Genomic DNA, 12,500 nt, shown 5'->3' on the forward strand with positions numbered 1-12,500 from the left:
GAAATGTTCACTTTTTGCTTTAGACTGACACAACTTAATGTCTTCTAAGGCCAAGGACACGACTTGAACAAAGCTACGTCTTCGGTTTACTAATTCTAGCTGACGCAGAAGCTCTTCCTGAATGATCCCCACCGACGAAGGAAAACCAACCTGGAAACCTTGCTCTTTAAGGCTGTGAAGGCTGCAATAAACTGAATTGTTCTTCCAGTACTCAAATGTAGATGGAAGTCCAACAACGAAACTGCGGACGTCAGGCCTTAGTTTGACATCAATGATTTTAGGAATCCAACCGTACAACCTGTTATAGATAGTGATAAGTTCAGAATCTCTACTTGGAAATGACATTTTGCCTCCATGACTTTCGATTATCCTTACAACTTCTTTCCATGGATTAAAATCTCCTTTTGGGACTTGAGAGCTGAATACTTTCGCCAAGTAAAGGGGGGTAATCCCATCGCTGTTAGAACAATTCACGTCAATTTGATGCTGTCCCTTATCTTTAAGGATCGCTTGTATAAACTTTACTAGCCCACGAGACGATGCTAAATGATAGAGAGTCAGCTCGGGTTTATTGTAGTCACAAACAATCTGAAAACCGCGAGTTTTCATCGCATGGTGAAGAAGCTCAATCGCTACTGTAGAGGCCATGTCCTTTTCTAACACTGTCTCATTTCCGAAAAGGGTTGGCCATATATTACCCCCGGAATGGAGAGCAGCCAGCGTAAGTGCATCATATCCTTGTGGAGTCACTAAGGAAAGGTTTGCACCGTGTTTAATGAGGCTACGAACAGCCACTATATTGGCCCCTTGTGCAGCCCTGTGAAGGGGTGTAAATCCTTCGGCATCCAGGCAAGAGTCTATGACTTTGTACTTTAGTCTATGGCTCTCAATAGCCGTAATAAAAGGACTCTTCTTCGATGAGCACATTTTATGGTCACAGATAGCGCGTTGGAAGAAGTTATCATCTTCTACCTTCGGCGGCAAATAGCAGAGCAAATGAAGCTCAGATAACTTAAATGGCTTGCCACATTTTATTTTAACCGACTTATTCATGTGTTTAAAGGGAAAGCTAGCCCAGTCGCCACCATTAAGGAGAAAAGCTATGAGCGGTGTCCTTCCTTGATTATCCTTGCAATTGGTACTGGCACCTTTCAGCACTAAAAGTTGAGCAATGTATGGTTGGTTGTTTGCAAAAGCATGTTGTAACAAGCTTGTGTCATTACGACTGCATTTTTTGAAGGAAGCACCAGATGAGAGAAGAAGGTGGACGACCATCTCATGATCACGTAACTGCAATTTTAGCTGATCAAAACTCTCGCCATGAATGAAGTTAATAGGTTTAGATTGTACTGTGGAATTTTCCACCGCTATTTCCAGTGGTGTTTTACCAAGTTTATCACGTATTTGAAATTTTGCTTTTCTTTGCAGGAGAACATTGACGGCATCAGCCAAACCATTTTTAGCTGCCAGATGCAATGATGATCGACCATCTTCGTCAACCGCATCTACGTCGGAACCATGCAAAATCAAATCGATAAATGTATCTAACCATCTATAATGTTCTGTGTTTTTAAGAAGGTTGTCGTCTTCATAAAAACGAGCTAGACGGCCTCTCCGGTCAATCTTTAATAGATGAAGGGCACCTCCGGCACTAGTCTCATTCCAGATTATTTCCCGATCAAGTTGGCTTGGATGTACGTAAAGAATTGAATAATGCAGTGGCGAGAGGCCGTTTTTATCAACTGCCGTAATGTTTGCTCCATGGTACAGAAGTAGGTGGATGACCTCAACGGCAGCACATGCTGCAGCGCTGTGGAGTGGTGTCGATCCGTTGGAACTCCTACTGTTGATATCAGCATTTTCATGCATGAGAAGATTTACAAAGTCTCTTTGATTATGACAAGCTGCCAGATGAAGAGGTGTCGCTCCGAAGCAGTCTCTAGCTTCCTTATCTGCCCCTCTAAGTATGAGATAAAGTCCGATTTTCCAGTACCCATACCGAGCAGCTAGATGAAGAGGGGTGTATCCACAATGACAGATATCTCCGTGGTATTCCATAGCTTCGTCATGATTCAATGTCAATGATACCTTCTCACTGTCTTCTCGCACACTTTGCCAGTGATTGCATGTTTTATGTATCATTGTGTGGTCTTTCATGAGCAGTAACTTTACTATTTCACTGTTATTTTTACGCACGGCTTCATGTAAGGGAGTCCTTCCTGTATAATCCGTACACGCCAATGCTCCTGTGCCCTTAGAGAGTAGTTCCTTGATTACCGCTATTTGGCCTGTCGAGACAGCTGTTTGTAGGGCAGTTTCGCAAAAAATTAAATGTTTGTCGTCAAAAAGCTCCCCAAACTCGACACTGGTGTTTACCTCTCGTTCAAGGCAGCCGTCCTTTAGATATCTGAGTTCCGTTTCATCGCTGAGGCAAGTTTTATTTACACGAAATAAAGGTTTCAATTTGGCTCCGCTTTGCAAACGGTGTTTTGTTTGCAGCCAGTAGAAAGAGCCATCGCATCTCATGCATCGATCTTGCACACCCATTTGCAAAAGGTACCTTACAACTTCCAACCTGTTGTTTGCTGCTGCATGATGAAGAGCTGTTTGATCTGGAACTGCACCTGCTTCGTGTAACGCTTTGACAACTCCCAAATGTCCTTGCTCAGCGGCTATCTGAAGCGCCGTCAGATGAACACCGTCAACTGTCGAAATGAAAGCCCCGTTGTCAAGAAGAAAGGAAACTACTTCCAAATGTCCTCCATGAGCTGCTGCGTGAAGCATTGTGGACGACAAAAGTTTTGATTTCGAATAAAGAACTGGAAAGGACATAGGATCGTTTTTCCCACACTGATTTGATACGGTATCTTCTATAGTATCTTGCACTTCGTAAATGGATACTAGTGACTTGGTCTTACGGTTCACTCTGGCTCCTCTTTTCACCATTAACGCCAGATTGTGTACAAGACCATGCTCTGCTGCCAGAAATGCTGGTGTTATTCCACGATTATCGACGCAATCAATACAGCTAAAATGACGTAATAACAGCTCCAAAACATCTGTGCTATTGATTGTAGCTGCAAGGTGTAACAAAGTCCTGTTACTTTCGGGGTCTGAAGAATTGACAACCTGAGAAGGAAATCTGAGAAATTCGTTAACATAGGCTTCCTTCCAGCCACCGTAAGCAATGTGCTGTGCCAAGGTAAGAATGTACTTTGTCAATGCAGTCTTGTCCCCACCAGCAATTAAGCTAAAGTAGAATTCGCAAAACACTTCGTGCCCTCTTTTTTTGCTAACGTAAAATGGACTATTTCTATTTCTTTCGCTTGTAAGCCACTCCGTTAACGACAAATGATACAACGTCACCGAGTCATTCTTTCCATATCTCAGAAAGTGACCCAATTCTTTTATTCTATCTCTAAAATCATAGTCTTCATCCAGATGTACCTCCCTCATTCTCAGAATGTCGTAAATTTCCTTAAGCGACATGGGATGAAATGTTGCCACCAGTAATTCTAGCACTCGTCGAATAGGTTGGAACTGCTCCGGCCGATTATACAGTCGTTCAAAGTAGCTGTTGTATAATTCTCCCAGCGTTTCGGGTAGCACATATGGATCTCCTTTTCCTGCCTTGGACGTCTCCCAGTGATGAAGCATTTCCTTTACAAACAAGAAATTTCCCTGACTTTTGCTCAACAGGGCATGAATCAACTTTGCCGTGTTTTCTATGCTGTTGTCGCCAAACCAGCTCTTTATTTGGTAAAGCAAAGGACCCTCTTGATAAATCTTTGTGGTCAAGAAGAGTTCGATATCTTCCATGTTTCGATTGTCTTCGGGATCAATGATTAGCTTCGTTATACTGTTTGAATTTAACGAAACACTTGACTCGTTGCGAGAGGTCATCACCAGCTTCAGCCACGACGGAAATCTAGGCATTTTGTTGTTGAGCAAATACACGATACTGTGACTTGTTTCACTTTGAGTGAGGCATTCGTCTAGGGCGTCAATGACGATATACCAGTTCTCTTTCGGTTCATTCGTCAAACTTCTTAAAGGTGTTAATATTGCTTGTTCGAAGCACCCAACAGGATCTTGAATGGTGACACAGTCAGTGTTCAGTGAACGCTGAATGAAGGAACTATTAGTGACGATATAGCCATACTCTGGTAATCTACTAGCTATCATTTGCGCCAAGTTGCGAACAAACTTCCCTGCGTTCTGTGTATTTTTATCCGAATGTTTGCAGAGGTGGTATCCTAATACATGGTCGTGAATGGTTCGACTTGACGTCCGGGAACACACCAGCTGGGCTGACAGGGCAGACTTTCCAGCACCCGGGTCACCGATCACTAAAACACCAGGCACATGCTGGAATGCAGGGTTGAACGCATTCTCTACCTCCTGAAACAACCATCGACGGCCGATAAAATTCTCTCGAGCAACAGCCAAGTAATCCGTCAAGTTAAACTCTTTCGTGTCGAATGGAACAATGTTTTCTTCGACGGGGCATCCTGAAATATAGTGATATTAAATTGCACTCTTTGAAGTGCCTATCACCCCTAGTCAGTTTGTCTTTTTCTGAAAAGTAGACATAGTAAACTAGCAATAACAAAGACAATAACGGGATTGGAAGGTATCTGTGATTTTTAAAACGCAATCGAAATCAAGGTTTTTGAAGTTAAAGCCGCGCACGAAGAAGACTGGCACTAGTGACAGTTGTGACGTCAACCCGGTATCTCCACGACAAACAAACAACTAAAAGCGATTCAGTGCGAAATCCTGAGGTCTTCACAATTCTAGCTGACAAAATGTCTGAAAGTCAATCTGACTCCGAGACAAGCGATTAATCTGATGATGAGAGAGGATGAGATAAGGGGTTGACTTCACAAGCTAGTTAGTTCCCAGTCTTTCGATTGCTCCCTTCTGAATTAAAAATGACGGAAAATGAGCCATTTCGGGGGATTTTATCCTCTGATAAAAAGAAGGCAAAGGACAGAATAAGATTTATTTCTTTTTATAATGTCTTTGGTGGACTTAAATTAACGGAATTCATTGTCACTGGGTAAGGGTGATAGGTACTTTAATATCGGCATCCGTTTTAACTGGATGAGCTATAAGTTGGGACAGATAGATAGGATAAACTTAGGTAAGTGGAAGAAAGGTTACCAGGAGCGAGAGCCTAGCCGAGCTTGGGAGCAGCATTATATCCCGACACTTCACAAAAAGGCGGACGTTTAAATGTTGAGGCGAATAGTGAGTGGGAGGAAATGTCATCGATGGATGCGGTAGCAGGATGCTCTTACCGCTGCCTCGCCTCACTACCTCTCATTTGATACGAAAACGGGGTGGAAAACAGTTCAAACTCTCGAATGTCAAAAAATAATAACATTGTATAAGCTTACCATCCTTGTATGATTTGTGATCCAAAATGCCAGGGAAACAAAAAAGGAGCACTAGTATCAGCCAGTTGGTAATCGATTTTCGTCGCATGCCTTTGGCACTTCCGGCCAAGAAATTTATGAAGGCAAGCACTTGTATTAACACAACACTTGATACAGACACCGAAGCACTTTTCTCGACCTTAATCTTCTCTAAGGCTTTTTGCAAATTACGTAGTCGCCCTTCCACGCAACTTCGTTGTTTCTTATTTTTCTTGGACTCCTTTTTCAGCGTCTTCAACTCACTTTGAAGGCTCGTCACATCATTGCGAATCGCTTCCTCGTAGTGAGAGAGAACTTCAGCTTTGAATATGTGCACATCGGATGAAGACTTAAGGGTCACAATATCTTGTATAGCTCTCTGAGCGCCAGCATCTCCAGCCAGTTCTGGATCTTGGAGAAGTTTCTCAATTGTTTCGAATGCAGCCTTCTTTTCCGCTTCGGACAACTCCAACTTCGGTACGTGAGCCCATTTGGTGTTTCGGATGTCCCGAACATCTTTTATAAGTGGCCGCTGAACATTGAAGTGATTGCACCACAACATTAAGTTAAGAATACCAGTGATTTCCATATCCTCGACGCTCTCCATGATGGTGTGCGCCCCAATATCAGGGAGGAAAAGCTTGGCTATCTCCCATGGTCCAATATTTGGGTCTAGCCATTTGGTGGAGTCACTTTGCTTCCAATTAGGCCTGTTGCCGAGGTGAACCGCTTGAAGGATTTTTGCCCAGGCACAGTTGGTCATGTCATGATACTGGTTCTTTTTCCTTCTTGGATCAAAGACGCAGGTGCAGGGTCCAGCAGGCGGGGCTGCAGTAGCAGCTGTCACATTCTTATAGAAAGTTTCCACTTCTTGCTTAATGAATAGTCGAAGGCCTTGACAGAGGACTGATGTTAAGGCACGTCCCAGAGAAAGCCAATTTCCTTCTTCTTGGGAGGTCAGTTGCACGAATACCTTAGAGCTGCTCGTGGACGCCATGGCTATGTAACACACTTTTTGAAAGAAAGAAAAAAAAATTAAGTCACTTTATTTGAGTGTCAATGTATTCAACACACAAAGTGCTAACCAAATACAACAGGAATTTGGAAATGTTGGTTTTTGGGGAGGAGGAAAAGCCAAAGTACTCGGAGAAAAAGTTCTCGGAACAAGGACGAGAACTAACAACAAACTCAACCCACAAGACTGGAAATCGAACCCCCATCACGGCCGGGTGGAAGGCGAGTGCTCTCACCACTACGCCATCCCTACTCGAATCCCTACTCCCAATGAAAACTTGGCGAAGGGACGGTGTGGGAGCAGGTAGAGGCTGGCCGGGAACCGTTATGAGCCTAAGATTATAAATTGAGTGGAATGCATAACATCATATCGACTAAGATTTCGGATTGGTATTGAAGGGGATTAACAAGCAACGTAAATGAATCTTACTCAGGGCAACTGCATTTCTCAATAATCGCATCCACAAAACCGATTCTTTGCTGACAAAATTAGTTCTCTACCGCTCAGGATGGGTGGTGGCTTACACACATGCTCATTGGTTTAAGAACAGTGAGATGGTAGACGCTTTGAAACTACTTCGTCTGGTATGTAATTTCTTTGTAACAAGATACTCTATTTTATCCCGAAATGATGCCGATCCTTAAAATGAAACCTAGATTGCCTGGCATTAAACTATACCCCCAAATTATTGCCAAACGTTTCCAAGCTGATCCTAATGTAGTTAGCTTTGGAACAATAAAAATGGCGCTCTTTGCAGTTCTGAATTTCATACTTGCTTTGGATATCATCGCGCCAAGGTTCCTTTAACCTGCGATCAAGCGTACTTTTCTTGAGACAACGCGCTAAAAAGTACGCCTGATACAATTTCTTAACGAGTCGTCTGCCGCCCACCTGTCAAGAGTGATGTTATCATGTGTCGTGCTATAAATGTGAGCCAATCAGATTTTACCGGAAATTACCTGCACGCTGCGATTCAAGTAAAGACGCGACAAAAACAAAATAGTACTCTGGCTTTGATTTCTGCAATCAAAGCTATTTCTGCAAATCCTGCTTGACAGTTGGTGCGGTTTCTCTGTTCAAACCATCAAGGAACAAAGAATTTCGAGATAAAATGGCAGAAAAAGCCCGAATTCTTCATGTCATCTTCAGGCGCAATCAACAGTACAATAAACTTTATTTAAACTCGAATATTTGAGATGCCAATAAAAGATGCTACTAGTAGTAATCGAAGATTAGGAGTGCGTTCTCCGCCTGTGATAATAGCTGTCTGTTGCTGAAATCATTACTGTGAACGGCTGAAGTTTTACAGACATATAACATACCGACAAAGTCTACTATTGTTCTGTGGATTTTGATTTCCTCGCTTTAATGCGATTTCATGATATGACCTTTGATGACACGTTGCGTGACGGCTCCAGTTTCGGTAAACTCGCAAATTCATGTTATTAAAGCGTCTCATTTTCACTTTTACTGGTAATGTTTAAGCATAAAGGCTAATTTTTAAAAAGAATACTTGTGTTACATCTAGTACTCCGGGTATTCTGAGCTGGAAGCACAAATATCAGCAAACATCTGTAACATTTGCTCTCGCGTTTCCGTTTATCCGTGGTTTATGTTAACAAAGTCCCGGACAAACTCTGTGCGACTGGCAATAATTATTTTTTCCGCTGATGAATAAAAATAAGTCAGCATTTACATTGCTGTTCCTTAGTTCTGGCTTACTCTTATAATTCTTGGCTTCAGAGTACTCTTCCATCGATTCAATTTCGACCTTCGCTGGATACAGACTGAACTATTTGTGGCAACTGGAACTAGAACTATGTATTGAAGTCAACAAATGTAATCAAAATATAGCCAATGAAATATGACTGTTCCCACGCGTACGGTTAACATCCCAAAGCCAAGGTGATTCAAAGTCGTGTTCGTGAACAGAATAAATAATGTTGTCCCAGCTATGTAACAAAAGCACGTCATCTCACATCCTGACCCAGCAGGCCACGCTCGGTCCAGAAGAAAAACTTCTAGAAACAAGCAATCGCGAACAAATTGTCTCGTATACACGTGCTTTGCGATGATGTAATTTGTTTTCGCCCGACCAAAAACTCTCACTCCAGGCAGCATTGGGACTGCATTCTCTTTTTTGTCGAATGCAATCGGAATTAAAAACCAGTTCAAAGAAAACTCCAAAAAGTCGAAAACAACGAAAGAAGCCACAAAAGAGAGCAAGCATGACGTGACAGATGGACTCGAAAACGAGGCCTAAAGCCCCTGCAAAAACCTAGAGGGGCGGCCAATTTGCAGTCCACAAAAAATCTCGATTTCTCGCGCCTGCTGCCTGCGAAACCAAATTAGGATGCGTTCTCTCGTTCCTCGATAACGCAATAAAAATAGATATGAGGAAAATGGACTTTGAGAAATTCTAGTTTTTCAGCAGCAGCTACTCAGCTATCATTTTGTTAGAAGTGTGTTCAGATTGTTCAGCGATTCCGTAAACAGTGTCGAATTTCTCTGTCAAGCTCGGCTGATTCCCCGAATGTGGCAGCCCTAAAGTTCTATTCGGTTCTTTTTGGATTCGCAACTTGTTGCTTCCGAATATATTCCAAAAGACGTGCCACAACTACAAACGTTTTCGAGTTGGTGGAAGAAGAACGATGCATTTTCTTCTAGAATGTTCGGGCCTGTATTAATAACACTATTGCGAAATCCCGTAGGAAGTACAACTGTAATGTCTTCCTTTACTCAAACCATTCTTCGGATGCATTCTCTCCGCTCTTCCTTTAAAGGTTTTTGAAAAAAATCTGAAGTCGAAGCAACAGCAGCTGTAAACAGAGCCTAAACATCACTCGTGTTGAAATCCTTCTTGGCGGCCATAATTTCATCAGCTGTTAACCGATTTACAAGAAGTCTGATTTGCAATTCTGTAACCAATCGGAGCGAGGCTCCAAAAGCTCTATTGTTTTTCGGCCAATCAGAGTAAAGTCCAGATTCTGGACTTCGAGCAGACGACTCGTTGAGAAATTGTATCAGGCGTACCTTTTCGCACCATGTCTAAGGAAAAGTACGCCTGATCGCAGGTTAAGGTTCCTTTGGTATCTTGGACAAAGCATGGATATACATCTCTGCTAATTCCTAGTCATGATCCACCTCTGCTAATTCCTGGTCTGCTAATTCCTGGTCACGATCCACCCTTCCTGGTCATGATCCACAATTTTTAATGGAAACGTGTGTCTGAGATGATCTGTGTTCTATTGTTCGCCTTGAAACACGTCCAATTAGACTTGAAGTAAGTGCGTCCTTTTTCTCCTCGCTTCGCGGAGGATTTCTTGAGAAAGTTGAGTGGTATTGTGTGACGGTAGTTTTCTTTAACAATTTGTGATTCCTTAAATTGTATTTAAATCGGAAATTAGTGGTTTATCGTCAGAACCGACTGACAAGTTGATTAGGTGTTCATACATCGGTAAAAGTATGTTTATGCCGCGTTAACCGGTCGGCGTCTTGTTCTAAAAATGATTCATTGTGTTAGGATGTTATTTTTGCAAAAGTTCTGTTCGTTGTCAGATAGTTGAGGTGTGTGAGAAGAAAGGTTGAAGACGAGCGACATCAGTAAAATAAAAGTTGAAGTTTGCGAAGAACGGCCTGTTGAGTCTTGGCATTCGCGAAAGATTAGTGGTACGATTGTCGCGATCACTTCAGATTTAAATGGAAACATTTTTCTCCTGTGTTTACGATCGTCTGCGATAAGACCGACGCAGACAGCTTCCGATGGTCGCAGACCTTTGCAGATCATATGGAAACCAGGCTTTGAAATTACTTTGGGGTGGGAATGGAAAAATGTGGGACTTCGAATCATTTTGGAGTTGGCGCTCATTCGGACATTGCGATCATTTCAGGGAGAGTACTTCACAGTATGATTCTCCGATCTCGGGTTCTCATGAAGCAAAGAGAAATTCGTGAAGGAAAAAAACGAAAAGTGAGAAGGAAATCGAAAAAATAAAAAATGAAAGGAAACAGATTACTTGGGGGAGGGGAGGGGAAGAAACTGGCACCTGTGGCGATACCATCTGCAACTATAGGAAGCATACAGAAACTTGTGAGGACGTCTACATCCCGAACCTCTGTGCGGCTGCTGGATGGCAAGATGATTTTTTAGCCTAAGTTAAAAGCAGGCCTTCGAGACGTTCTTGTTCTTATAAAGGAGGCGGCCTCTGAGGACAGCGTCGAGACCTTGATTGCGATTCGTCTGACGAGTCTAGCAATTCTGAAACATTTATACCTCAATGGAAGCGTGGTATAGCAGCAAAATTCCCTCTAAGGGAACTGGTTTTTTTTCAGTCTCATGCTGAGCTTTATGCAATATGAACGTGCAAATAAATTGACTGGTAACTAGAGAGAATAAGAAAAAAATAGTAAGATAAATAGCAGTGAAAAGTGACAGTGCCAGAGTTTTTCACTGCCAACGTTTTCGTTTAACGTTGGTTTAAGGTCGCGTATTAATAAAGTTTCCTTTATTTTACAACGCAAATTAGAGCTACCATTTGCCAAAACTTGAAAATGAGTGGTCCCATTTTACGTTGTGACCTGTTTTTACTGCGTGATCTGCAAATTAGCAGAAGTTTGACTGATCCCATGGAGTGCTTTGAAATGATCTTTTTTACGGTCACGTAAGGTCACGTAAGCGACGTTTCGTTTTACCAATGTAAAACTCATTGCAGTCCCAACAAGATGCCTTATAAACAACCTTGGATTTTTGTGATTTGCACAAACGATCTTTATCAGGGAAAAAAGACTTTATGCCTTATAAATGTATGTTGTAGCATACGAAACGTCAAGTCAAAAGTAAAATGCGCTTTATCGTTATGTTTGTAACCGCTGTTTGTTTTATGTTTTTGATTACATTAATTATTATTTTACCCACTTAATACACGTTTAAAATGTCACGTTTTGTGGATTCATTTTTACCAAATACATCTGGCAATTTGGAAGACCACTTCTCCCGGTAGACATAAAGCTATGTAGCCTGACACAGTATTCCGTTTAGCGTACAGTTGGGGGCCATCAGAGCTGAGATTATTATCATTTGCCATTTTGCTGCTTCGATATATCTGCTAAGGCTCAGGCGCACAGCATAACTAAACTGTAGCTCTTGATAAAGGTTGCCCTACCTTGCGATAATCGAAGACTTTCTCGGTTATCTTCACTGCATTTACTAGGAAAGGCACGTTAAGGTACGAGATGTGGCGGATGGTGAAGGCGGAAATGAGATGCAAATTGTACTAGGTACGAGTCCTAATCGGATTGTGGAAGGGAGGGAAGGGAGGATAAGAGAGTGAACTTCCGGGTGGAGGCTGCCCGTGCTATGGCGCGTATTTCGTATCAAAATTCAATTTTTCGCTAGTTTTACAAGTTTGACATTCGCCTTTTAAACTGGACGTTCGATTTGTTCATTTCGACATTCGTTTTATTCGCTTCGGCACTCGTTTTTCAAGGTGGACATTTGTTTTACATAAACAGCATTCGTTTTTTTAACTCGACATTGTTTTTACATAAAACAGCATTCGTTTGTGAAGTTTAAAGTTCGACATTCGTTTTACACAATGTTTTTTTTTCAATTCTTCGACATCGTCCGTTCAACATTCGTTTTAGCGACGTTCGTTTTGGCGACATTCGTTTTGTTTTTTGTGCAATGCACTGTGGGATTTGAAGATTTTCCGCCAGACACTGGCTTGAGCGCCCAAAGGAAAGGGCGACCGTAAGGGAGGCTTTTCTTTCAAGAGTCCAGTCTTTAATCACTCTAGTAACATTGATGACGGAAACATTGACAACAAGTTGACCCGTGGAAATTTCCTGTACCACCATGCCATTCGCCTTGCTTCAGTCAGCATGGTGGAGGATGCTACGATAGCTAAGTTACGAGCTGTCGTCGATTTGCACAGAGAAGTCGATGAGTCAAACAAAACTTTCCTTTTCAACCCGGAGTTGAGTACACTGGTGCTTTGTGTCACTAAAGACCAGTTATCTTATCTTGTAGATAATGGATGTAAGGCGACGGATATGGCTTGCATGCT

The 12,500-nt window shown here is 42.2% G+C and overlaps 1 protein-coding gene across 1 annotated transcript in view; it reads right to left on the bottom strand.

Annotated features, from left to right (window-relative positions):
• Positions 1-11,696, bottom strand: part of LOC137976531 (uncharacterized) — a 13,432-nt gene extending 1,736 nt beyond the window's left edge. Inside the window, exons 1-3 of the mRNA XM_068823906.1 lie at positions 11,598-11,696; positions 5,403-6,431; positions 1-4,511 (exon numbers count right to left, since the gene is read on the bottom strand). The exon at positions 1-4,511 is cut by the window's left edge and continues 1,736 nt beyond it. Of these exons, the coding sequence (XP_068680007.1) occupies positions 1-4,511; positions 5,403-6,417 (5,526 nt within the window). The 5' untranslated portion in view covers positions 6,418-6,431; positions 11,598-11,696. The remainder of the gene's footprint in view (positions 4,512-5,402; positions 6,432-11,597) is intronic.
• Positions 11,697-12,500: the final 804 nt, after the last annotated feature.

The sequence above is a fragment of the Montipora foliosa genome, chromosome 11 (assembly GCF_036669935.1).
Source record: "Montipora foliosa isolate CH-2021 chromosome 11, ASM3666993v2, whole genome shotgun sequence".
In the NCBI taxonomy this organism is placed as follows: Eukaryota; Metazoa; Cnidaria; class Anthozoa; order Scleractinia; family Acroporidae; genus Montipora; species Montipora foliosa.